This window comes from Rattus norvegicus, chromosome 8 (assembly GCF_036323735.1).
Source record: "Rattus norvegicus strain BN/NHsdMcwi chromosome 8, GRCr8, whole genome shotgun sequence".
NCBI classification, from domain to species: domain Eukaryota; kingdom Metazoa; phylum Chordata; class Mammalia; order Rodentia; family Muridae; genus Rattus; species Rattus norvegicus.
Genome location: NC_086026.1, coordinates 33,427,798 through 33,454,913, shown reverse-complemented (window position 1 = coordinate 33,454,913; position 27,116 = coordinate 33,427,798). Strand labels below are relative to the sequence as shown.

The 27,116-nt window shown below is 45.0% G+C and overlaps 1 protein-coding gene across 7 annotated transcripts in view; it reads left to right on the top strand.

Moving 5' to 3' along the window:
- The first annotated feature begins 12,326 nt into the window (after positions 1-12,326).
- Positions 12,327-27,116, top strand: part of Glb1l2 (galactosidase, beta 1-like 2) — a 51,387-nt gene continuing 36,597 nt past the window's right edge. Inside the window, exons 1-6 of one of the 7 annotated variants that reach the window (XM_039081998.2) lie at positions 12,327-12,530; positions 22,195-22,242; positions 22,399-22,518; positions 22,684-22,881; positions 24,550-24,618; positions 25,218-25,313. In XM_039081998.2, the coding sequence (XP_038937926.1) occupies positions 12,445-12,530; positions 22,195-22,242; positions 22,399-22,518; positions 22,684-22,881; positions 24,550-24,618; positions 25,218-25,313 (617 nt within the window). In that variant the 5' untranslated portion in view covers positions 12,327-12,444. Of the gene's footprint in view, positions 12,531-22,194; positions 22,243-22,398; positions 22,519-22,683; positions 22,882-24,549; positions 24,619-25,217; positions 25,314-27,116 lie in introns of those variants that run through there. The other 6 variants (XM_017595859.3, XM_039081999.2, NM_001192018.1 and 3 more) reach the window with 6 other exon arrangements.

The following is a 27,116-nucleotide window of genomic DNA, read 5'->3' as shown; positions in this document are numbered from 1 at the left end:
TGCTTTCTCATGCTCAGTTGTGAGAAAAAGAATTGTCTGTAATGCAGGGGAAAGTAAGCATGCTGGCCTTTCTTTATAAAAGATAGTATTGAAATAGTGACTTGTAAATGCATGGTCTTGTGTGTGTGTGTGTGTGTGTGTGTGTGTGTGTGTGTGTGTGTGCTAGAGGAGGAGGCAACACATAGGTCAACCATCAACATCTTTAGGCATTTCCCTGTCCTGTTTATCTTCAAGGTGATCTCTCAGGTGACATCCAATCAAAGATCAAATAGAAGTTTGGTTTGGTTCAGATACATGCAATAGCAAAGCCTGACACTGAGCCCTTTAGAGCTTATTCCTTGTTGGTTTTCTGGGTATAGTGAAGCCTCTTACTTATAGTGGACAGGGATCAGTGAGATCAGCCCACATCCATAAACCATCCAACTAGTCTTCTCAAACCACACTACTTGATCACACAGTCTCTCATATTAAAAACACACTAGACCAACTTCCAACAATTGACGGTTTACAAGACCGTCTTACCTTGTGTATTATAAGTGTTTGTGGGCTTCAAGCAATATAATGAGTAGTTAAGTCAGATGCCTGGGGAAGGAAGACTCTGCATTCTTTTACATGTATTTTGTTCATTAAATTCTTAATAGGTTTCAATAAAAATACAGAAAAATGACACTGATCAAATAGTCTTCTCTATTTTAAAAAAGTGTGTGTTTGTGTACATGTACATATGAGTATAAACATTCCAAGAAAGCAGAGGTCTTGCATTTCCCCTGTTGTCGCAGGGGTTTTGAGCCACCCAGCATGGGTTCTAGGATTGAAATTCTGGTCCCTTGCTAGAGAAGTGCACAATTTTACTGGCTGATCCCTCTCTAATCCCCACATCCATTCTTTTAAAGGAGCTAAGAAGCCACCTGTGGGTGATCAGAAAGCACTAGCAGCTGTTATTATCTGAGACCCTAGTGTCTTAGGCTTGAAGTCACTCATAAAAACATTGGTAGAGTAGCATAGGGGAGAGAGATGGACACAATTCATAGTAACTGGAATCTCATATGTAACTGAATCCCATGTCTCAAAAGGTTGTTTCTTCTATTTTATCTTTTGCTGGTCACATTTTTTTTCTTTCAAATACTACATTTTATCTTTGATTTTTTTTCTCTTTCACAGTCCAAGTAGTATGAAAGTGCTATAAATATGACTTTTCACTGAACAGTTACAAATGCACAATTGAGATGTTACAGGGCCATTTACATACTGGTGAAATCCCATTGGATTTTTTTTTTCGGATGATTTGGTACCATGTGTGGTACAGCACAGAGGAAACTAGAACATGTCATATGTAACGTATCAGATTCTGCTCTCCAGTCTGGTGACAAGCAGTCCCATGCTAGCCTTTCTGAACAACACTGACTAGCATGGTTCCATGTGTGAACATGCTCCCTCTTGTAAAGTCATGTTTCACTAATTTTCCAACTAGATCTCTAACTTCAAAACCAACCAACTAAACCAAAGAGGTAAACAGAAGAATAATTTTCTTTCAAGACCTTTATCCTAATAGCTATAAAGCTGATTTAGTGATATGACTCAAATCATTGCATGGTGGTTACAAATATTAGGTCCAACTCCAAGAAGGCCTGCAGAGCCAACTGACCTGAGCCCATGGGGGGCTCACAAAGACTTGGACACCAAACAGGGAGCATGGAGGAGCTGGACCTAGGCACCGTACACATTTCTAGCAAATGTGCAGTTCGGTCTTCATGTTGGACCCTTAACAAATGAAGCAAAAGCTATCTTGGTCTATGTTGCCTGCCATTGGATCCCCTTTCCTGACCTGGACTGCATGTTTGGGCCTCAGTGGGAGAGGATATGCTTAGTTCTTCTGGGATTGGATATTCCAGGGTGGGATGGTACCCAAGGAGGGGCTCCCCCTTTAAGGAGAAGAGGAGGGAGCAACAGGGAAGAGATTCATAAGGGTGGGGCTGGGAGGAAAAGAGGGAGGGGGACTGTGATCAGGATATAAAGTGAATAAAAACCAAAAAAACAAATATTAGGTCCAATTTATATATTCTAGCCTGCCTTTTTTTTCTGTCACATACTTAAAAGAATACAGAGTAGAATTCAGCATTGCTTTTCCAAACTACCATGCAGTGGGATTAATCATTAACACAGAGCAATAGATTTAGGCTCAAAGTATAGAGACGTCTTTCACTTTCTTTTACCTCTATATTAAAAATACCGTGTCAGGTATTTTGTAAAGAATACAGGCTTCTCTATCTCAGACTTTGGAAATTTGAGAGCAAGGGATGAGTGCCTGGCGGTACAGTGGGAGTCAGGAGAGAAAGAGAGGCCTGGTCAGGAGGCAGGAAGTGAGAGGGGTTCAGGAGCTGGGCTTGCTGTTGAAGCAACAGTTCATTTAAAGAGCAATGACTGAGGTCCTCAGAGAACTGGATACATCCCTTCTGAGGGCAGCAACCCTAAGGACTCAACCACTCTTCTCAACACCCTGTCATCATCATCATCTTCTCCACATCTCATCCTTTAAAGCTCTGTGCTTTCTCACTAGTACACTGGGGACCAAGAGGAAGGAATATAAATCACACAGAAGTGCTGCCAATACTGAAGAAAATTCAACTAATGGGAAAAGCAATATATATATATATATATATTGTGTAAATTTTGAGTTCATGTAATTATAAAGTATATGGGCCTTTTTAGTTGGCTTTTATAATTTACATTTGTGTGTGTGTGTGTGTGTGTGTGTGTGTGTGTGTGTAGGTCAGAGGACAACTTTCAGGAATTAGTGTGCTCTTTCTATCACGTTGGTCTGGGAAAACACACATTAGGTGTATTAATTACATTTTTGTTGGTGTGATAAAATACCATGGCTAAATGCAACTTGGAGGAGAAAAGTATTTGCTGTTGCTTATGGTTCCAGAGGGGATACAGGCCACCATGGTGGCAAAGGCAGGCAAGGTGGAAGAAACAGGAAGCTGGCTAATTATATATCCTCTGTCATAGGAGCAGGGAGAGGGAGAGGGGGAGAGGGAGGGGGAGGGGGAGGGGGAGGGAGAGGGGGAGGGAGAGGGAGAGAACAGGAAGTGAGTTGAGGCTAAAACTCATTCACAATGACATACTTGCTCCTAAAGGGTACAAAACCTTCCCAAACAGTGTCAGCTGAGGATCAGGTATTCATACACATGCACCTATGATTGACATCCCTTCTTCAAACCACCTCATTACACTTGGCAAAAGGTGCCCTTACCCACTGCGCCACTTCCCTGGCCAAGTCTCATCAGTGTTGTAGGCGGTAGAAACACTTTGACTGTTTTGGAGTGGAATGACATTCCATTGCCGGATGTTTATTTTATCTGTGTCTTCATCATTTAGTAGGCATTTCACTTACTTCCACTTTTGATGAATAATATTCTATGACCATTTGTGCACACATTCTTTCGGTGTGAATGTGTGCTTTTAGTTTTCCTGGGTATATGCCTGGAAGAGGAACTGCTAGGGTAATTGTATTGTAATAATTTTAGCCAATGCTGGAAATGGAACATAGGCATTGCGCATGCTAGAGCAGTGCTCTGTCAATGAGTTACACGATCAGCAAACCCCCTTCCTGTGCTGAAGTGTTTAAGGAAAACCCACATTGTTTCTAGGGTATCTGCCTCACTATCCATCCCCAGTGATGGATACGAAGGGTCTAGCTTCTCCATCCTCTCACTAGCACTTGTTTATAAGTCCTAGTCTTTATTTTCTGTTGCTAGGGATCAAATCCAGGGCCTCGCTTGTGCCAGGCAAGCACTTTATCGCTGAATTATACCCTTATTCCTAACTTTGGATTGTGCTTGCAGCCGCCAGTTGATATGAAATAGTATTTCCTTGTGGTTTCTGTTTGCTTACCCTAAACCATTGTCTTCATACAATGGGTCTCCAGATGGCCGTCCTTTACGAAGGTAGTGCCCCTGAAATTTCATCTGAGACTGAGACTGACCCTCCTCAGGACTCACAGACAGGGAGTGCGTCCTCTCAAGGCAAGTCTGTGTGCGTGCTTCCTCAGTCCAAGCAAACCACTCAGTGCTTGGAACGCATCACTTATACAGCAGGACAGTGTGCTTCCTCTTCCTGAATTGGTTGCTAGGCAATTTTTCAAACATCCAAAGGTGAAAGAGAGGGAAAGAATGTTACATGTTACCTGCTTTCTAGGTGAAAAAATTTACCTTAAACCATATGGAGGCCATGTTGCAATGTGGAGTTGAAGATTCTGAGTGAAATACTTGCATTTGTAATTCCTTAGGCACTTATGACCTCACCCTTTTGTTCTTTGGCAGCTACAAATGCACAGTAACTTTATTTCCTCAGTTGTCATTATAAATATTTCTTAGTTTTCTGCCAGGTGTGGTAGCTCATCCCTGTAAACCCAGGATATGGAGCACATGAGAGGGCGAAGCTGGGGCGTCAAAAGTCTTAGGCAAACCTTGACTACAGAGAAAGACCTGGCTTCAGAAAAGCAAACAAACATATGAACAAGTTACGTCCTGGTACTAGACGAGAAGAACTCACTACAAGAAGAGAGTGGAGAAGAAGTTCTACTAACTCATCACTAGTCTATGCTTGACCATCCTGCAGGACAACCTTGTTTCTACAAGTTCAAATGCCACCTTTCATAAAATATAGCATAATGCCATGGATAAAACCCAAGTGAAAAGATTTTTCATATATTTTATAGAAGGTACTTAATTTTTAAAAAATCTGTCAGGAACAAACCCTTACTGAAAACAGAATAGAATGCAGGGATTTCTTTGATAAACTTTTTTCAGCCTAGGTTTTTGTTTTTTGTTTTTGTTTTTGCCTTCAGCTTAGGTTTTAGGCACTGAAAGTTATGTGGAATGATTTTTCTCTGACACATGCGTGGTGGGAATAATGGTGCTTGATCTCTGCCTGATGTTTCCATCTTTTTCATATGTGGTTTACTATTTGTGTTCTTTACTCTAGCCATGTTCAGAATAGTTTGTCACAAATATAGCTGCATACGACTTTGAAGATTCTTTTCCTCATACGAGTTAGCAAAAATTCCTAAGTCAATAAGTTTTTTTCCTGAAGCCTCATCAATAGAGTAAAAACTCAGTTTGTAAACATTCTGCTCAATACCATGAATGGTGTATTATTCGTCCTCCTGTCATGTCAATGAAATGTCAGGGGAGGCAAGCTTTATAAAGTACTAAGCTTGCAGTCTCAGGGGTTCAGATGGCCCTAGCAGAGGCTCTGCAGATACCTTGGCATGCTGAGAATGTATTAGTCATAGATGAGAGATTATCTCTCAGAATGGAGCAAAGTAAAGCCCAGCTGTCTTTCGAGATCTGTCTCATATCCCCAGAGACCCAAGGACATCCCACTAGGTCCTAGATCTTAGAGATCACAGCATCTCCCAATAGCACCACCCTGGGGAATGAGCCTTTGACTTACAAATCTTTGAGACATTACCAATATAGCAAGTGAATTGAAGCAGAAACTTCTAGGTCTTTTTTTGGAAAGTTAGTTATATCAAATGATGTTTTGCTGAGGCACACAGATGAAAGGATGTATTGTTGTTAAAGTAAACACATGAATAAATGTTGTCCTGAAGCAGATATAGGTGAAAGGGTGTTTTGCTGGAGCAGACATGGGTGAAAGGATGTTTTAATATAGCAAACATGTAAAAGGACCTGGGATAAAGGGGTATAAATATGGCCCCATGGACAGTGGGAGACGAACACTGATCATTGGTTTAGTTTGTGCCGCCTTGTTATTCTTCGATAAGGACATGCGTGTATTGGTTCACCTTACATAGCGTTATTGGGCTCAACTTGTGATAACACTGCTGTTGAAAGAAAATCACCCAAAGGCTTGTGAGGTTCCTGCGGCAGTTTGCTGCCTCAGTGGCCTCGCTTAAGGCTGTTTGGTGAGCCTAGTGGTTTCCTCAGGATTGAACTACAGTTGCTGGTTTGTGTCTGGTGTCTGCCTACCTAGAGGACAGGTCTGCAGCTGCTGAGTCCTATTTGGTGTTTACTACAGGACTGAACTGCTGAGAATGAAGATAGGTCTCACTGCCAAAGAACTGTGGCTAAACAGGTCCACTTCCCCCACATTGTAATAACTTCTATTGTCCATGACCTTTACTGGTTGGGGGCAAGAGGAGAGGTTGAACCCTTACTGAATGTAGGTTGCAAAATTTTTATGCTGACAGTGGATAAACTCTATTATGGCAGGAAAGACATAGCAATAGGCAGGGAAGGCATGACAGCAAGCAGGGAAGACATAGCGGCAGGCAGGAAAGGCATGGTGGCAGGGGCAAAAGGTTGGCTGGTTCACACTGCATCCACATTAAAAAGGCTGACAGTGAACAAGAAGTTCATAAAAGCCCAAGGCTTGCCAGATATGATGGTGCACATCTTTAATCTCAGCACTTGTAGATCTCTGTGAGTTCAAGTCCAGCCTGGTATGCATAATAAGTTTCAGACCAGCTAGGGTTATGGGTTGAGACCCTGCCTCAAAACAGAAGAAGAGAAAACAGCACTGTCAAGGCCTCCCCATCGGTTGCTGACTTTCTTCAGAAAGGCTCTACCTTTGATCACAAAACCTTCTCAGATTGTGCCACCAGCTTAGGATCATGTGTTGAGGTATAAGCCTATGTCTCACATTTCATATTTAAACCACAGCAGCCCATCTGGTTTCCTCCGTGCTTAACTAGGAGAATGTTTTTAATAAAAAATGTTTCTGGAAATCGCATTAATCGTTTTCATAAAAACCAAAACCGTTGTTTTATTTCATTATGGCTGCCCAATAAACTTGCATATTTCACTTTATTTTACATCTCCCGTGCACCCCTATATTTGAAAGCGAATGTTCAGATATTAGCAACAATTCCAATGATATGCCTAGACCTCAATTGTGGCCAAGTTACACTGTGCATTTAAAGTAACCTAGGTATCTCTTTATCATTCACCCTATGTCAGTGTCCTAAATAGTACTCCCTGGAAGGCCCCTGCCTTTGGTTGGTAACCAGGGACCTCCAAGTCATCTCCTCAGAGGTGTAACCCTGGGTCCTCCATCCTCCCTTACTGATTTTCTCTATCGTCTGAACAAGGTCACGGACAGCAAACGTGTTCCACCTGCACCTTCTCCACAAAGAGAAATGAGCACATAAAGAGACATAAAGCTTCTCCTGAGCCACTCCCCTGCCTCCTGCATCCTCACCTGCCATAGCGTTTCTTTGATCCCCTTTCTGGTATGGGTCCTTACGTCAGTTCTCTATGTTTGCCATCTGTCTTGGATATCTTCCTGTTGCTTTGATAAAATACTCTGTCGAAAGCAGCTTGGGGCAGACGTGGTTTTGTTCTGGCCCACTCTTTGAGGATATGGTCCATCATGGCAGTGATGTTAGGGGAGCATGAACTTTAGCTGTCTGGTCACGTGACATCTGCAGTTATGAAGCTGAGAGGGAAAAATGCTGATACTCAGAGACCTTTCTCCTTTTTATGCAGTCTAGGACCCCAGCCTGAGGAGTGGTCCCTTTTACTTTCAGAGTGGAGCATCCCACCTCAGTGAACTTTTTTTTAAAAATTATTTTATGTATATGAGCACACGGTTGTTGTCTTCAAACACACCGGAAGAGGGCGCTGGATTCCATTGCAGATGGTTGTGAGCCATCATGTGGTGGCTGGGAATTGAACTCAAGACCTCTGGAAGAGCAGTCAATGCTCTTAACTGCTGTGCCATCTCTCCAGCCCCACCTCAGGGAACCTAATCAAGACAATCCTGCACTGGCCTGGATGGAGGCTAACTTCATCAAGAAACTCCCTCACAGCTGTGCGTGGAGGCTTGCCTCCTAGATGATTCTAGAACCTGTCAAGTTGACAACCAACCCTGTCATATCATTTTAAGTTGCATCATCATCATCATCATCATTATTATTACTATTATTATTATTATTATTATTATTATTATTATTACTAGTTATGTGTGCATGGCACTGAGGCTCAACCTTGAGCCCTTTCTAGGCAGATTCTCTACCAGTATACTAGATCCCCAAACTCTTTAGAATGTTTTTATTTTGAGCTGCCCATGCTGGCCTTGAATTCACTGAGCATATCCATCAACATAGGTTGGTTAAGCTTACCAATATCTGATGCATTCTACATATTTTGTCCATTCTCAGCAGCTCATCATCATAGTTCCTCAGTGCCTCTGCCTGGCACACTTTGTTCTAGTACCTTTCAGGACACCTCATTGTGAGGCAGGTAGAACCCTGCCACCAGACAGAAGAACTGGCAAGGTTGACACAAGTTTAGAACCCTGGTAAATCTTTATTGAGAATGGCAGGAGATAGAACCTAGAGATTTCCATGCTAATGAGGTATCTAGAGTTTAGCCAATAAGCTTCCCTCCCTGCGCATCCTTTCCAGGAAAAAGGTATTTAATCTCTCGTTCACCCTGAGTAAGATGTATGCGTTCTTATCTGCCATAAATAAAACAGTTCGGACAGTTTGTCTCCTTCATTAAGGACCTGGGCCAGCAGAGGATGGGTTGGGGGTGGGGCTTTGTCATACAGAGCTGAGGGCCTCTCTACCAGCCCCTCCTTATTCAGCACTCTCTTGGAACTAAGCCGGATTCTGCCCTGTCCCAGGCTCAGGGCAGGTACGTGTACCTCCATTCCCAATTCTTCGCAGTCCCCAGCTGCAACTGTGTACACAGGAGTTTGAGAACCACGGCCCCCATCCCAGCTCCCACTGTTTCTCACCCAAGGAAACACAGGCTGGGCCCCCTATCGTAGACTGCTTTTTACCTCCCTTGAGTGATGACATATCATGGTGGCATTCCGACACCCCAGAGGGGCAGAAGTGCAGACGGACAGCCCACATTCTGACTTCTCCAGTTTCACGGGGGACTGCTGCCCGATGAGTTCCTCTCCTTTCCTCATTAGGTGTGTCAGAATTAGGTGTGCCTCTCTATCTGTCATGCTCCGTTCATTGGTGATCTCAATCAAAGCATTATTTTGTAGAACCCTTAATCGGTGTCTTCATGTTCTTTATCTAACACTATATTTGCATTTATATTGGGCACCACTTGCACGTCTCCCACACAGTTCAAACTCTGTAAACAGACGCCTGATATTTCCCCCCAGTACATCCATTCTCCTCGCAGCTTCCCTGTCTCAGGCAGTGACAGCTCTGGTTCTTATAGTTTCTCAAGTTTAATATGTTAGCACCAGGTATAGTCTGCTTTATTTCTTATTCCACAAACAGTGCATGGATTCAGAAATACCCTTATCATTTCAAACATTTCCAGACGTCCAGCCTGTCTCAGCGCCATCACTTGTTATCTTCTCCTCGGAGCCAGTATCGGTTCTGATGATAATATCATTGGAATGTGTGCATCCGGTAGGCGAACTATAATGAACATTGCAAAGGACTCAGACTTAGGGCTGAGAGGCTGTTGCGTTCTTAGCCTTTGGGTTAATGGAGATTAGACAAGTTACAAGCTCAACGACAGTTTCCATGAACTTACATGGAAGTCCTAGGGTGTTAGGTCAGACGGGCAAATTGGTAAAAAATGGCTGGTAAAACATAATCCAAGATAACTTGTTGGGCCCTACCTTGGTGTTTCCGCCTCGCTGAGCCTTTTAGCCTGCTATAACAAGAAATTGTTTATATCCTTGGCAGCTGCTCTTAGCCCCTGATTTGGGTCTGGGATTTTCCATGGCATTCTTCCTCCCCACTGAGCCTTTCAGCTTGTTGTTGTTTAAGAAGTTGTTTATGCCCTTGATTGGGCCCGGAACTTTCCACCACACAGACTTTTCCTATTTTCCTGGTTAGGAATTTTCACCTGCCTTGTTGTTTTCCATGGCTTTTGCCTCAGATATATAAGGAGATCTCAATAAAGCCTTGGTGGCACTCGCTAAAAACGGGTGACCCGTGTACGTGTTTTCTTTCAATCTCGCAGACATATGCCCGATATTCACACACTGGCGGCACAGGCACCGACAATAACTTTGGCTCCTCATGTTTAACAACCCATTTCTCCATATTCATGTTGTTCTGCTCAGTCAAGGGTCTGGTAGTCTATGGCTCTTGAATATAGATATGGCTTCTTCAGAGAACTGGAGTTCCGTCTCACAAATTATTTGTCTAAGATGTTTTGTGATAGCAACAGAAGGTTGAGCAACACACAGATCGTTACAATATCATAAATCATCTGTTTTTTTTTCCTGCTCCTGGGATTCTTAAGCACAATGGCCAGAATGATATTCCTAAATCATAATCAAGGGCACGGCCAAACCATTTCACTCTTAGCCCTCCATAGCCTGGCCTCTGCATTTCTCTGGCCCCATCTTCTGCCTTTTGATATCACCCTTCTCTTTTATTGGATTCCTTGACTTTCTTGGCACTAGAACACCTGGCCCTGGTCCTACCCCAGTACCCAGTACAGTACCCTGTACTGGTTGTTTTTTGTATTTTTTTTGTTTGTTTTGTTTTGTTTTTGTTTTGTTTTGTTTTTGTTTTGGCTGGGCAGCCTTTCCTCAACTAATCACTAACTCCCACCTCCTGATCTCTGCTCAGTTAACATTTTTCCAGGGAATCACTCTTCTCTGCAGTCCTCCAGAACCCACTCCTAATCCCCCCCCCGCCCCCTTATCTACTTTTGTTTTGATGTTTATTACCTTTGAATGTATTCTGCAGCATATTGTTTTACCATGCTAATTTTGACGGTTCTCTTTCTCAGCCACAATAATAGGTTTTTAAAGGGTCAAGGCCATTACCTATTGTGTCTACTGGTAGAATCAAAGGGCCTGCAAGTATCTGGAACAGTGTTTAGCAAGTGGTTATTAAAAATCTGCCATCTACCATTTACTTTTCCCTGAGCTCATATGATGTAATTACATCATTTCCCACTTCCTTTCCCCAGGTCCAAACCTCTCACACCCCTTCTTGCTCTTTTTCATGGCCTCTTTTGCTCGTTGTTGCTTTATACACTCAGCCTGCTCAGTCTGTATAGTGTGTGGTGTTTAAAACATGTTCATATGCATGGTTTCTCAGGCCTGGCTGTTTCGTGTGGTGTTGGACCGGGGAGGCCACAGACACAGGTCTGAGCATTCCCTGGGTGCACACTGGTTCCTCCTAGTGCTACCACCATATCATCTGGACTTCGGAGGCTTTGCCTTTCAACTTGATTCTTTTTCCGAGGGCTAAAATTTTCATTTTAGGATTTCCTATTTCGTTTTTGTCTGTGATTGACCTGGCCCTAACTTATATTCTTAACTTCATTCCTCAAGAGCGTTGACACTTGCCACCATAACTGGACATGGCTCACATGAGCAGCGTGATATGTGGGCCAACCTCTAATACTTTGTCCCATAGACTAGCTTTTAATTCAAGTCAAACCCAAAAGTTACCATCACAGCCTTAGCAAACACTAAGCTCTTTTGGGCCGTAGCAAGGTAAAAACGTTCGCATTTTGGGAGACTTGTTTGCTGATTTCCAAGGGCCCTACTTCCCTCCGTGGCTCTAAAGCAATGCTCCGGGACAGCATTTTTTATTTTTATATTTTTACAACAACATTTAGCTATGCTAGAAAAAAAAGAACCCTCTGGCCAACTTTTTTATCTTTGTTCTTGGAACTGAAATTTCTCTTATTATTTGTCAGTTTTCTGTATTTGTATAAAAATTCAGATCCGCGGCTGGAGAGATACTCTACAAACCAATGTTTTGAAATGCTGCCTGATGCTGGAATAAATGTCACTCAGGTATCAGATGATGTTGCTGGGACATGATTCTCTGCCAGAGTAACTATTCAGCCTTTCCTTAAATGTCATAATTATTTTTTGTTATATTTTTTATTATGTATAGTGTGTGAATGTGCAGCAACATAGACCCAATAGTTCTATACCTGTCTACACTCTCATGCAGGAAAAGACCCTAAACTTAAATGCCTCTGCGATTCAGAGTGGGAACCAGGCTGACATGGGAAGTTGTTAACTGTTAGGTACTTGATTACTACCTAAACTTCTTTAGCAGGCAACTTCAAAGGGGATGGGAAACACTCAGACAAGCTTGGGGCTGGGCTGAGAACGCCCGCCCCACTCCTGCCCCGCCTCTCCGCCGTCCCGTCCCTCCTCTCCCTTCCCCCTTCCCTCCCCTCCCAGCCCCGCCCCGCCACGCCCCTCCCCGTCCCCGTCCCGCCCAGCCCCGCTCTTCCCTGGCTTGGTCGCCACCCGGGTCCCTTGTCTGCGCAAAGCCTGGGAGCGGAGGCGGGACCCTAAACCTCAGCCAATGGGCGCCAGCGGGCCGGGCTGGCGGTAGCATGGTTGCCCAGGTAACCAGTGAGCGGTCCCGCCCCTCCGGGCCAAGGCTTTGGCGCGCCGCTGAGTGTTGCTGGAGTAGGAACCCCGGTGTCTACCAGCGGCTTTCGCGCGATGCCCAAGTGGAGCCTGCGGCGGAGGCCGGGCCGCACACTCGGACTCCTGCTGCTGCTGGTCTTGAGCTTCCTGGTGCTCCGCAGGTGAGAGAGAGCTCCGCCCAGCACCTATGGGACCCGTTTGGTCCCAGCCCAACACCTCAGGTTCTAGTCTGCCACAAGTCTGGGAAATCGCGACTCTATTCTCCTAGAGAGCTCCAACAGCCTGGAGTCCCTACGAGCCTCCAGTCATTCTTACCCTGCCCCTGTGTAACACCAGGCAGTCACTGCCCTGTCAGTCCCTAGGGGTCAGTGTGTTGAGTTTCGCAGTGTTCTATACTTGGTGCTGGACTCTGCTGTTCATAGACAAGTCCAGCCCTGTGTGAGAAGATCGACAGGACACCCCTATCACTCTTTCGTGTAACCCCCACTGCTTTTCTTTCAGGACCCCCCCCCCCCCCATTTCCTGCTAAGCTGGAAGTCTGTCTTCTGCAAAGTTAGTGTCGTGATGTCCACCGTTAAGGTGGTGTCTGTGGGCTTCTCCCAGACTCTCAGCCCTGATTAATTTGCACCACACTGCAGTTTCTGTCTGTCCACTTTCCTCCACTTCTGTACGCTCCCCTTTTATAGAAGCTTATGCCAGTCGGTGGTGTTCACTGAAAGAAAGGTTTACCACTCACTGCCCAGGAACAAGTTTTCTGGTGATCCACTCCAGAAGGTTTCCAAAGCATTTCTATTTATAGGAGCCTGCAGTCCTGATGATCTTCCAGGTCAGTGCCTGCCACTTTACATATTCAAAACCTCCCAGCAACGCCGCAGAATGTTGTGCCAGTAGGCTTGAGGTGAGGGCTCAGCCCTGGGAGCTAGTGGTAGGTAGCCATAAACCTCAGTCTTGTTTTTGGTTCCTTTTTTATTCCCTTTCCACTTACCTGAGACAGAAACTAGGCCCCCAAGATCTGAGTCCTTTTTGCTGCCGTGAGAACACATTTGGAAACTTCACATAGACGCCTTTCACAACCTATACCTCTTTGTTTCTGAGAGGACGTCATATTGTTTGGGAGAAGACACTAGATCTTTTCTCATTCTGGGGTCCAGGAAACTCATAAGGCCTTTTAGGCCTTTTATTTCCTTTCCTTTTCCAAACACTTTCCCCATCTTATTTATTCTAACTGCCCTTTCTCTGAATTTTGGTCATGGCTTCTGTCAAATGCTCCGTTTTTCCCAGGGGCAAGGTTGATGTAACTCCAGAAGTATTACTCGGGGCTGAGGCAAGACAGGCTCTCGCATAGAGCAGGGAACCATGGGCTGGAGCTCCGGAGAAATATTTGCTTGTTTTTGGTCGGAAGGACACCTGTCCCTGCAGGTGACTCAGAGAGGTGACTGTGAGGGCAACTCCCGAAGGGATGAACCTGGTCAGGTAGCATTTTCTAATAGTCCTCAGGAAAATGTGTGGGAAGGAGGCAGGACATTTGTCACCTGACAGGACACTGATGAGGTGTCAGGCAAGTACCTGGACTGAGAAGAAGTAGCCTAACCTTCTCATAGGTGAGTAACTGATTCCCACCCAGGCAAGCTGGCAGCCACAGCAGGAATGTGGAATGGGTCAGAATTCCTAGCTGTGGCTCAAGTCTAGAAACAGGTTGAAACGGTAAGTTGCTTCATGACTTTTTTTTTTTTTTTCCAGCAGGCAAGGCTGGTTAGAGAGGCTCCGACCCAAGGTCAGGGCCATCTTTTGGGATTCCTTGAGAGGACAAGTCTCTTTGGCATAATTTTGACTGTCTCTTCCTGTCCAGTTCTTAATGTATTAACATCTATGAGTTACTTTAATAGCTATGAAGCCAAAGGAAAACAAACTGGACCTCTCTTCCTGGCTTCCCCCAGCTTGGACTGGGTCATTAACTGAGTGGGTGGTGGGGGCCTCTCCCAGCTGTCGTTGGGGAATGTTGGTGTGGCTAATGGAATATAGGTCACATGGGAACTGGCTACTCTCCTCCAGTGCTCTGGAGCCCGGCTGTCAGGACTGGACTTTTTCACGGATCACGGCAGCAGGTATTTTGAGGTTTCTGGGAGTTAGGTGTTTGGCTTAAAAATATTGCCTTTTTTTTCTCCCGACAGACTTTTCCTTGGGTTTATTCACAGTTAATTATAGTTGTTTGTATATCATATCTAAGTAATTTAAGAGGGCTAAAAAAGGACTTTGGAGTAAGATTTTATTCAATTTAGTGTGTGTGTGTGTGTGTGTGTGTGTGTTTTGTGCCAAATAATGCTTTTTACTTAAAAAGCTTTCTGTATATATTGAATTGTACTTGTCATACAATGAAGTGTACACAGTCAATCAAATCAGTTTTGATATAGATAATGTGTGAAAATACCGCTATAATTAAAAGTAGTAGAAATAGCCATCTTCCCTCTCGCTGAATTCCTCGGTACCCCATTGTCCCCCTTCCCTCCCACTTCTTCTTCCTCTGTATGGCGTTGTTTGTGCCCCCATATGTTATCTGAGGTGTGGGCACTCTCTTGGCTTGCTTTTCCCCCACTTAAGAGTGGCAGCCTGTGTGGTCAGTGTGAGCTATTTTACGGTTGGTTGCTCTCCTTTATGGTTTTCCTTCCACTGGATGAACACAGGGAAGCCTATCTGATATGATCTAGTCACAATCTCTTTATGATCCTTTTTCTCAGTTCACTTCGCTGAGCAGTAATTCAGTCAGTTCTGCTTATCTTAGGCTTAGATTTTTATCTGGCTAAAGTGCAGGGCAGGGAAGGAGGAGGAGAAGGAAGAAGAGGAAGAGGAAGAAGAGGAGGGAGAGAGGGAGGGGGAGGGGGAGAGGGAAAGGGAGAGAGATAGAAAAGGAGAGAGAGAGAAGGAGAGAGAGGGAGGGAGAGAGAGGGAGGGAGGGAGAGAGAGGGAGGGAGGGAGGGAGGGAGAGAGAGAGAGAGAGAGAGAGAGAGAGAGAGAGAGAACCAACTAGAGTGTTCCTTAGGTTAGTGAGCTGCACGCACGTTTGTAAAAGATGTATTCATTTCTTTGCTCTGCTCACTGACACTCACTACTGATCCTGTACCACCAGTATCTGGATTCTAGGCTCTGGTGTCTTTCAAGCTATTCCTTGCTAAAAGTAGATAAGTGGATGGTTTAGCTGTGGTGGTTACATTTAAATTTAAATCAATGTGTTTTCCTAAGATAATCTGGGGACAAACTGTGTCTGTCACCCTGAGGTTTTGTGAAGCTACCAAGTTTTATGTACTTTAGGACTCCACTCTGTTTGAGGCCCGAGTCACAGACCCTGCAGTGTCCAAACTCTGGGTGCTGTCCTTTTCATCTTTTAGTTGTAAAGGTTTTAGAATCTGGAAGTGTCTCTGGGCAGGCAGTTGCTGCCTCATACAGGTGGAGAAGCAAAGTGACCTGGGAGGTAGCTCACAGTGCAGGACTTACTCTGTGCTGGTGCGATGGGGTTGGCACTGGGATTTTTATGGAACCGTGGTAGCCAGTCCCTGGGGGAGACCAAAGTTCTATTAGGACTCTGACATTCTTGATCAGAGCAAAGAACTGTGTGGCATTGGCATCGGGGATATCAGAATGGTGGGAAAGGGTCTTCCCCACTTTGGGTCAAGTAACTAGCAATGAAAACACATGCATTTGCTCTTTGCTAAAAGGACAGGTTGACCTTCCTAACTTGCCACCTCCAGCAGGGGTAAAGGACCTTTTGGTACGGGCATGGTTTCTTCTCCATCCAGTCTCACAGTTTGCTTAGATCTACTGCTCTGAATATGAAAGCCCATGTTGAAAAAGGGGTTCCCCTTGTGTGGGACTGTTTCTGAGACGAAAGGAGTGGTTTTCAAGGCTCATGGTCAAGGAAGCAGACACTTTCAGACTGGTGTTTGTTTGCCCAAGAGCTGGTATTCACGGGTGTTCTCATTTTAAGAAAAAGGTGGTTTTGAGTATTTAATTCGTGAGTAGGTAATAAATGAACATTCAGGGGATAAAGGAAGAACCAGTGAGAAGAAACTCCTCTATCCCAATTTCCCTTCCCTTCGTACCAGAAACAGTTGCTAATGGTTCTTGTAGATGCATTGTATACATGCATGAAAATATTGTTTTCCTACTGGTCCATTAGACACATAATTTATTTACGCATTCCCCACTTGATGGGCATTGATTGTTTTCTGTCTTTCAGCTCCTGAAGTAAACAGCTGCAGTGAGTATACGATGGGTGGATTTCTATAAGTAGAGCTGCTGACTATAACAGTCATTAATTTTAAATCCTGGTAGATTCTTCCGAAACAGCACATTTCATTTCTTCTGGGTCATACAAAGGACATTTGGAGCTCAACTGTCGAAGGGAGAAACTTCTTTTTAGTTTGCATGTAGGATGATATAGATTCCTAAGGTTTTATAAAAATTAATGGGCTTCTTATATACCTTTGTGATATAAGCCCAAGAAGGAGATTTTAAAACACTCCGCACAGCTGCACTGTTTCCTGTATCAGAAGGTTATTCCACCTATACTCGCAGAATTACTCCTATAGGCTTCGCATTAAAGACCAAGACTCTTTTTGAGTTATCAGAGTTTTCCCTTCCCTCTAGCTGATACACTCATTTATTAATTTATGAGGCTACTGGTGGATTTGTGTGTGTGTGTGTGTGTGTGTGTGTGTGTGTGTGTGTGACAGTAACAGTACACTATCTCCAAAGACCAGTGTAATTATCGCTCTTGTCAGGGGTGAAAAGCTGAAAGGGTTTCTTTATTTCACTACTGGGTCTCAAGTTATAGGTCTAATACATGCCTCTTCATGTACGTATTTTCTACATGGCTTAGAAACCATTGCCCTGTGAAGCACACAATACTGTCTTAGGGCCAAGAGGCCAGGCATCCATAGCCTGGGAGGTAATCTAGTTTCTTTTCAAAAGGAAAAGTAGAGGCAGTAGTAGTTGCCATAGTGCCTTGTGTCTCGGTAGAAAGCACATACTGGCTTCCGGGTTTGAAATCCAGATCCTTGTAGAGGCTGTTTGACGACTCTTTCAGCAGAGTCAGAGTCCAAAGCATTGTTTAACTAGGGGGCCTGTATCAGAAGCTGACCCATCTATGGGAGCTGATGGGGGAGATTGCTATGCATGTATAATAAGGTCTTTGGGCTTCTTTAATGTACCTGCTAGGTAAAATTGTGGTCTGTGGCCTGGCTACTGGGATGAATGAGGTCATGAGTATTCTCTTGGTTCCTTCTCTGCTCGTCTGATGCCCTGAACTGAATTCAGTTCAACTTTGATTCAGGAGGCACATCTGGAAGTTGAACTTGTAGGCTCTCATCTCAGAAAACATATTGTGTATTTTATCAAGGTAATTGGCCCTTGGGGTCAACAGGTTGTGGGAATGGAAGGACTGCTGGCTCCTTGTGATGTGTGCATTGTATCTTCTCATGGGGATACTGGACCATTTATATCTGGTCAGACTATGGTGAACGGACGATTGAGGAGTTGACCTTGTCTTGAGTGAAGCTTCCTATTCCTACTGAAAGCCTGGTACCGATCACTGTTAGCAGGATTTACAGAGGACCCTCTGGCATGGCAACGGGCGCTCCAGAATAACTCTGATTTGCGTATGTCATCCAAGAAGTTTGTCCCAGGAGGTGGCAGGATGTGGTCTCCTCCTACCGAAACATCCTACAAGTTTCCTTTTTTTTTTCTTTTATTTTGATAGTTGAAAATCCATTCATGCACCTATTCAGAGCAAAAGAGGGTCACTGTCACTGAGTCCCACACAGCAGCACATCTTACCATGTCCAGGGACATACTGCCTGCTGGAGCCTGTATGTACTCTCTGTTCTAATGATCCACCTCAGTGATCAGGGACAAAGTGTCAGGAAGCTTCCGCTTTCACCCTGCTCCTTTGCAAGGTTCAGCCTGATGAGGAGTCCTCACCTGGCCTAGTTCATGTCTCTTCACTGCAGCCTGTTTCTGTCTATAGCCTTCCATAGCTGCAGTGAACACATGAGACCCCATTAGGAGCGCGCGCGCGCGCGCGCGCGCACACACACACACACACACACACACACACACACACACACCTTTGTCTAGGATCCTTATCTTATCTAGAATATAAGCAAGACTACCCTTTCTTCTAGGCAGAAGAACAAAACGTGACAGAGAAGAGCAAGCCTTAGACTGCAGGGCACAGCACTTCTCCTAAATTTGTTCCTTAAAATAAAGCTGAGGTATGAAAGCAACAGAAGTTCTAGAAAAAAGTGGTACTATAAGCTCCTGGCTCCAGAGAAGACAGTAAGTGCCTACGGTTTCATCCAAGAAAATGTTATCATGAATGAATTGCTTGCTAAGGAAAACAACAGAGCACTCTGGGTTCCCCAGGGTTTTCTTATCTCCTTGGTAACAAGCCTAACTTAGGAGTGAAGCCCCTGTGATCTTTAAACCAGCCAGTCGGAACCGCACAGTTGACATTTCCTATATTCTAATAGTACTGAGTTAATTACTCAGGAAATTATGGGGTTATTCTTAATATGATGATCATTAGTATTAATGATCATGATTAGTGTTAATAACTATTTGCAGGGAGTTTTGTCCTTTGGCACATGATCATCTCCCTTGCATCATCTCCTTCTCACAGCGAATTCTCTGGAGAAACCCAACATCTACCATCCTTGTTTTCCCACCGAATACCTCTCTTTTATTGAGGCACTGGTGCTTTGTTTAGTAGGCTACCAGAAAAGTTCCAGAAAAAAATATGAATTTCCCAGCATTTGGAATTTGATATCAGTTAACTGTTTGCTTGTTTGTTTATTTCCTATTTCTTGAACAGCATTGAGACTTTTTGTTTTAAGTCTAAACAGGCCATAAAAGGGCAGAGAAAGAGACAAGGAACTAGGAGTCAAGAACGACTCCTGGATCTGGTCCGCAACAGCTGCACATTGGGATTTGTTGGTGGGTGAGAGAAGGGGAGAAAAAGATATATGAGAGCAGGGGGAAGGGCCCTTAATCTGCTTGTCATAAATTGCAATAAAGATATTAAGTCGTATAATGGATGACAGGAGTTTGGAGTTCAAAAACGTTTGGGGTGGAGCTGTATGTTTTCTGTGTGTGGTTTTGTTCTCCATCTCAAAACATTATCTGATTTCTTTGTGTGTGTGTGTGTGTGTGTGTGTGTGTGTGTGTGTGTGTTTTATTTTTTCCCTTGACTCACTCGTTGGTTAAGAGTGTCGTTCAATTTCTACCTGTTTGTTTAACTTTGTAGTTTTACTTCTCTTGCTGACTCCTTGTTTGATTTCATCAAAGGAAAGATGGGTGTGTATGGGGAGGCAGAGAGAAGAGGGGGTGGGGGAGAGAGAGTGAACGCATGCATATTACAGGTGAAGGTACAATCGGGCACTTGTCTTTAACCTTGGATTCTGGTTAAAGTGCAGGTTTCAGTTCAGTAGGTCTCAGATTCCTGCATTTCCAACAAGCAACAGATGGAAATACTCTGGTGTTGGCACACCACACTCAGAAGTCAGCCTACATTGGTCACCAGCTAGGTCTCAGATAAAAGTCCTTGTTATTGTCAAGGAATGAGATTCACAGAGTTTGCCTCCAGCCTAGTCCATGTCTCTGTGCTTAGCAAAATGAGTCTCTTGCACATTTAATAGACATTTATAGGTGCTCACCAAGGAAAGCAAGAAGAATCCAGATGTGAGCTTCAGTTGATATTTAGAGAGTTTTTTTTCAAGTTTTGCTCAGAGAATAGGATTGCTTCCTGATAGAGTGATCAGTAACATGTATTATAAATGTCTTTAAAATAATGAGCCTGTGTGTATGTTTTTGTAACCAGATCGTCACTGTGTCCCCGTTTAAGACTTTAAAAGACTTAAAGAAAGAATGTGTCCTTCCAGTCATTACTCATAGTAGCCTGGCAGGTCTAGTAGGTGCATGGGTGGTGTGTGTGTGTGTGTGTGTGTGTGTGTATGTGTGTGTGTGTATGTGTGTGCCTCTGTGTTTATGTGTGTGTGTGTGTGTATGTGTGTGTGTGTGTATGTGTGTGCCTCTGTGTTTATGTGTGTGTATGTGTGTGTGTGTTTGTGTGTGTGTGTGTGTGTGTGTGTATGTGTGTGTGTAGTGAGCAGGAAAGTGAAGCAGAGTGCATTCTTCAGAGGAAGCACCCTTACACCAAGGGAGATACACAAATGGAAACAGCCCAAACTGTCCAGAGCTTACAGTCTGAGAAAGGTTCCTGCAGAGAAGAATCACCGCCAGGGCAGAGTGGGAGCATCAGGTCCTCATTCGAATGAACAACCTAGAGCGCATCAACTCGTGTAGAGATTTCAGGGTTTCCTGGCAAGGGTCACATATGAACTGCTCTCAGCAGTGTGAGCCCCATGGTCTGCACAGCAGCTATTTCCTGTGCCCCGAAGCAGCCATCCATAAAGAGGTGGATATGGCGGTATGTCAGTAAGTTATGAACACAGAGACGTGACCTTCATGTCGTTCTCTTGATATATTTCCAAATATTATACTTCGATTCTTTTTCAACCACTCAAAAGTGTGAAAAGCACTTTTACCTGGCAAACCTTGCATAGGCGGGTGGCAGGCAGAGTAGATTCCGTGCTGGCAGAGGGGTGAGATTGGTGAGTTGGGATCTCTCTGTACAGATCTTTCAGTGCAAAAGTTTTTTCAATATAGTAAGATAGCCTGACAGAATGTTAGGCATCAAAAGTATTTCCTCACAAAATTGGTGAATGACAGCCTGGGATTATTTCATATTAATGTCGTTAAATGCACTGAGGCTACTCTCTGTGCCAGGCCAGCTCATTAGCACGAGCTGCTTTCAAATAGTGATAAGATTCCTTCACCACACTCCACAGGGTGTTTTATTTTTACCTGATCCTCCCAGTGACCTTTCTGAGTAGGAGAGACAGGCATCAGCTCTGTTCCACAGAAGAAACTCACCCACAGACCTGGAGTCATTAATTTAGGGTAAGGGAACCTACCAGGGGCCTCACATCTAGAGCTTCTATTTCCAGATGAGATGTCCTTGTTTTCATCTCCCAAGAGTCTTCAGATGTCAGTTGCTGGAAGACGAAGCTCTTGAGAGAGAGAGAGAGAGAGAGAGAGAGAGAGAGAGAGAGAGAGAGAGAGAACGAACGAACACGAACAGAGACAAGTTATCCAAGAATGATTAAGCAGAGTCCTGTGTGAGTTTGGTGGCGAGAAGCCAAAAGGAACAGATCAAAAGTAGTTTTCATTGTTCATGAATGGTCCCAGAGAATCCCCAAGTATACCATGTTGCCCATGCACTGTTCACACTCTTAGTAATCTGCCCATTCCGGGGCCATCAGGACCATAGTTCCTGGTACTCAGATGACTGTTGTATGCAGAGGAACCTGCCTGCAACAAGATGCCCTCTTATTGCAGGATGTATAAAGAAAAAAAAAGCAGCAACTAAAAATTGCTTTTACACCAAATATTCTTGTGCTTGTATTTTCTGTTTTCAACTTCCCTAAACCTGTTTGTGTTGACTTTTTCTCTTGACCTTCAAGAGTGTAGATAAGGAGAGAGTCTTATAGCCATATAAATTATGAGAAACAAGGTGAGCTCCTCTTGGCCATTCAACCACTGAGACATCAATAGGAACCTTTTCATGGACTGCAGCTGCCCTCATAGCCTTCCTGGGCATGCCCTTGCCATGCTGTGTTAACCCTTGGTTGATACTAGATTCACAGAAGATAATTAAGAACGTCATAGGTGGTCAGTGAATAGATGCCATTTAACCTCGACACCTCTTTCTAGGTATCTGAATCCCAAGGTGGGCAGCTGTGACCGTGAAGGGGCTCTGAGGTACTGTTTTAGTAGCTCTCTCTTTAATGTCTAGTCTGATGGCTTAGAGCAACTGGCAGTAGTAGGAGCCCGTAAGCTGCAGCTGCTCCTGTGTCCGTGACACTAGAGAGGACTTCCTCAAGTAGTATGACCCTTCCTCATCCTCTCTCCTTTTAGCCTACGTGTCTTCATGTTGAACGTCCTGTCTGTCTTGTTCCTGGCTGCAGCATCTGCTTGCTCTTCCCCTGCAGTGGGGCCCAGCCCAGGAAGTAGTAATGAAGAAAGTCACCTTTCAAGGTTTGGCTAAGTGGGAAGGTGGGAGCTTTCCCTGACCACCCTGGGAGCAGGTGAAAGAGAGAAAACAGAAGATTTGTGAAGGAGAGAAGGACACAGTGTGTATCTCTGTACTAGTGCTCACTGCTGTGGAAACTCTAGGCTGCATGAGGGCTTTTGTTTTTCCAGGTTGAACTGGACCTCTGTGCTTCCCCTATGGCTCCAACGTCAGCGCCTGGGACTTCGAACAAAAGGCCCAAACTTCATGCTGGAGGACTCCACCTTTCAGATTTTGGGGGGATCCATACACTATTTCCGTGTGCCCAGGGAATACTGGAGGGACCGCCTGCTCAAACTGAAAGCCTGTGGCTTGAATACCCTTACTACGTAAGTGCTGTCTCTTCATCCCTCCACCAAACCTGGCTACCAAACAGGGCCTGTGCAAAAATGTTTGCAGGAAGAAAGCTATTACAGGAAGTCAGCCTACACTGCTTGCTTAGGTTTGCACGTTCTATAGAATCTCTAAGCTGAGGTACAGGAGTTGCAACCAAGTAGTTTGGGGGTGGGGTGGGGGTGGGGGAGTCAGTGTTGAGCATAGAGGAGGTGGCTTGTTTATTCATTTTGTGGCTTGAATAAGTAAACTTGCCTTTTCTCCATTCTGAAGGCTGACCACTCATAGTCTCATAGTCAGACTGTCTAAAATCTGGTGTGTCCCGGAGCCCCCATGGCTTGTGGAGAACTGTCATCTCCCTGTCTTTTCAAGTGACTTTTCCATGTAGATATGCACTACTAGTGTCTCTACATTTTTGTTGTTATTATGAACACATACTACAAGCAACTTTCTTATCTATCTATCTATCTATCTATCTATCTATCTATCTATGTATCTATCTGTTTATCTGTCTGTTCTATCTATGTATCTATCTGTCTGTCTGTCTATCTATCTATCTTTCTTTCTTTCTTTCTTTTTTTTTTTTTTGAGAAAGATGAACTACGCAGCCCAGGGTGGCTTCAGACTGTCCTCCCCGAGTGGAGTCTTGAATGCTGGGATTGCAGGTGTGCTCCACTTTGTCTAGATTGACCAGTGATGTTTTACACAAGCAACTTTCACTTTCCACATGTGTAGCCCTGGCCGAGTGTAGTCTTCTTCAAGGGCTGCAGCCTCTCAGCAACTCAGCATTTATTTTCTGGGAAGACCTTTGGATGGCTGCGCTTATCATCCCTGCATCCAGTCTGGTGGCTGCTCCTTGGCAGGCACCAGACGAAATGTAGACTGTGAAAGTCATCAGAAAAATAGGTTCAGAGGTTGGCGGAGGTGGCTTGGCAGTTTAGAGTGACCTTCCTTTGGCTCCCAGTGTCCGTGTCATCCTCACAACCTGCTCGTAATTCCAGCTCCAGAGACACCTTTGGTCTCTGTGAGAACCTGAACTCACATGCCCATACCTCCTGTCCCCCCGTGACACATATACACAAAATTAATAGAAATAAATACAAACAGGCCCAGTTATGAATAGCATTGATCTTTTTTTATGGCTTTGTTTTCAAAACTGCTAACATATATTTGGGGCTATCTCTATGAAATAAAAAGGACCAACAGGTTGAAATTCTCCATTATTAGGCAAAAATGGTATGATTATAAATCAAGGAAGTGGGCTACCTTGAGTGATTTGTGAACTAGCTTTGAAGACAGTTATAAAAGGGACACATTTTTTTTTTTTTTTATAAATCAGAACGGTGTTGAGAGAAATGTGGGCAACTTCTTAGAGGACCCCTAAAGGTCTTAAGAATACCGCAGTGCGTTCTAACCTGGGGTCACAGACCCTGACTTTTTACTCCCAATATCTCATACTTCACCTTAGTCAAGTTGACTCTCTGTCCTCCTAAGGAGATGTGATATTCTTCCTAGAGCTTGCCTTGCAGTCTCTATGGTCCTCATGTCAGGTTCTGAGGTCTGAAGTTATTGAAAACTGTCTCTTTAGCCATCATAATGGGTGTTGGGCTAAATGTGCTTATGTGGATAAACAAACTGACCTGAACTTATCTTGTCCTTTACAGCTATGTGCCATGGAACCTCCATGAGCCAGAACGAGGCAAATTCGACTTCTCTGGGAATCTGGACCTAGAGTATGTAGTCTCGGTGCTTCTGGACCTAGTCTGGAATGGGAAGTTACTTGGGGTTGATGAAGAGCCATCACGATGTACTGTCTTGACTCTGTTTTGGGAAACTGAGGACTGGGTCTGGAGCCTTGTTCTTAGGATGCTGAGAACAGCTTTGAACTCAGGGCCTGGATGCTCCCCATCTGTATATTACCCCGGGCTCTCAGCCTACAGGTTCCTATCCCCCTTTTCACTATAGTCTAGAGAGTCAAGATCCCAGATCTTATCAGATTCTGTGTTGGGGTTCATATACCTGGGATGGAATTGGGCTGCTACTGGGTGCAAAGTTCCTGTACTTTTTCTGACAACTCCCAGTGGGTCTTCGTGGGTGGTCCTGATGCAAGGATGCAGTGCATACCCAGCTCCCTGGGCTTCTGGCCCCCTATGTTGTGCAGGGATCCCTTGCAGTGCTGAGCTTTGTCCAAGCCCCACTTACCCCAGGTTCCCTGAGTGAGAGAGGAAGGAGCAGGGAGGAGCAGGGAAGTTTGATACCCAAAGTGCCTGTGGTTCCTCCCATATGTAGCCATATTCTAGATCTTCAGGGCTGACTTTCTTTCTCTCCCTAGGGCCTTTATCTGGCTGGCTGCAAAGATTGGCCTGTGGGTGATTCTGCGACCAGGGCCCTACATCTGTAGTGAGATTGACCTCGGGGGCTTGCCCAGGTGAGAGAGGGCAGTGTGGGTCTCCAAGCTGGAGGGGTCTGGCTGCTTATTGGTGTTGGCTTAATTTTGTTTTAAGGTAGTTTTCATTCTGTGCAGAATTTCCTCTTTGAAGCGGGTGCCACTGACACAGGGCCATTGGCACAATGCTGCCATCACTGCCCTTGTTGAGTAACCTTGGGCCCTTCTATGTGTCAGGCGGCTGCAGTTGGAGGTTCTCTGCCTGGAGGCATTTCATTGTTCTGATCACCTGGAGAGGCACCCAGGCAGGTTACTTATCTGATCTGCCCATCAATACCAAATGAGACAAACGAAACCGTCCTGTTTTGTAGAGGTATTGCTGGTGATTTATTAAAACCCCAGGTGTTGCTGTAGTGTAGTGGAATCGGTCTTTGTGGTTTTGTCCTCAGTTCTCCTGGGTCTGTTCTTCCTAAGTGCAGTTTCTAGTAAGGTCAGTATGCTCTGGGAGTGATGTCTGGATGGGTATCATGTGGGCCCACATCCATTCCTCTTCCTTAGCAAGACTGCCTTCATTTTCTAGCAAAAAAAGAAGTTCTAACTTATCAAGTGTAATCATCATTGTCCTTACAGCACCAATCACAGGGGGCTAGCCTCAGGCTCCGCCCATCTGCACTGTCTCTTCTCTTACAGCACCAATCACAGGGGGCTAGCCATAGGCTCCGCCCATCTGCACTGTCTCTGCTCTTACAGCACCAATCACAGGAGGCTAGCCACAGGCTCCGCCCATCTGCACTGTCTCTGCTCTTACAGCACCAATCACAGGGGGCTAGCCACAGGCTCCGCCCATCTGCAATGTCTCTGCTCTTACAGCACCAATCACAGGTGGCTAGCCACAGGCTCCGCCCACTTGTGCTGTCCCCAGAGGAAAGGAGGCTGAACCTCTTGGTTCTGGAAGTGGCTTGGGGAACTCCTCACAGCACAAAGTACTAGGCCCAGACCTTATCTGCTGTCTGTTTCCAGCACGGCCTGCCCTTCCATCGGGGGTGGGGGTGGGGTGGGGTGGAGGGGCACAGCTTGTCTTTGGTCCAGCACCCAGGATCATTCTGACCTGACACAGCATCTCAGGCAGAGCTGTGAGCACACAAGCTGCTTGGCCCTTACTGCGGATTAGACACCTGTGCCACTGTCAGCAGTTTCCTCGGTCTCAGCTGGAGCTGGGCATAGGAGGACAAGAGGGTTTAAGTCTTAAATTAGAAGCAGTGGGGACTCTTAGATCTGCCTTCCGTTGCCGTGGAGTGGGCACCTACCTATTCGTGAGGGATTCTCGGGAGGGTAGGGTATCAGTGCTTTGGGGATATAGGCCTCTTCGATAGATCAGGATATGCAGGTCAGGTTAGGGGAGAGCCCCTTTAGCCTTTCATTATCGACTGACATTCCCTGATATGTTTCTGTCACTGTTCAGTGTTTCTGAGCTAGGGGGAGGGAGCCATCAGAGCCTCTTGTTAGAAAACCTGTTTCTTACTTCACTGGATGGGAAACCCTTTGGCTTTAGCTTTGGAGCCAGCCCCTGGTGCTGAGTTTCTGTTGGAATCTGTGACCTCCTCAGATCAGGGAAGACTTCGTTTTGCCCTCCTGCTGCTGCCCTGGTGGCAGACTGCAGGGCCTAGGCTCATGAGACCCTCTGACACCATCTCACAACTCTATCAGGATCGTTTTTCTGGGGCATCCTGGAAGGTCGAATCTGGGCTTCTCTAGTCCCAGTGATTTGCAATCCTTTTGACATTGCCTTTCTCCCAGCCTTGGGATAGGGTCTGTCTGCGCAGGCCAGCCAACCCACTATTTAGC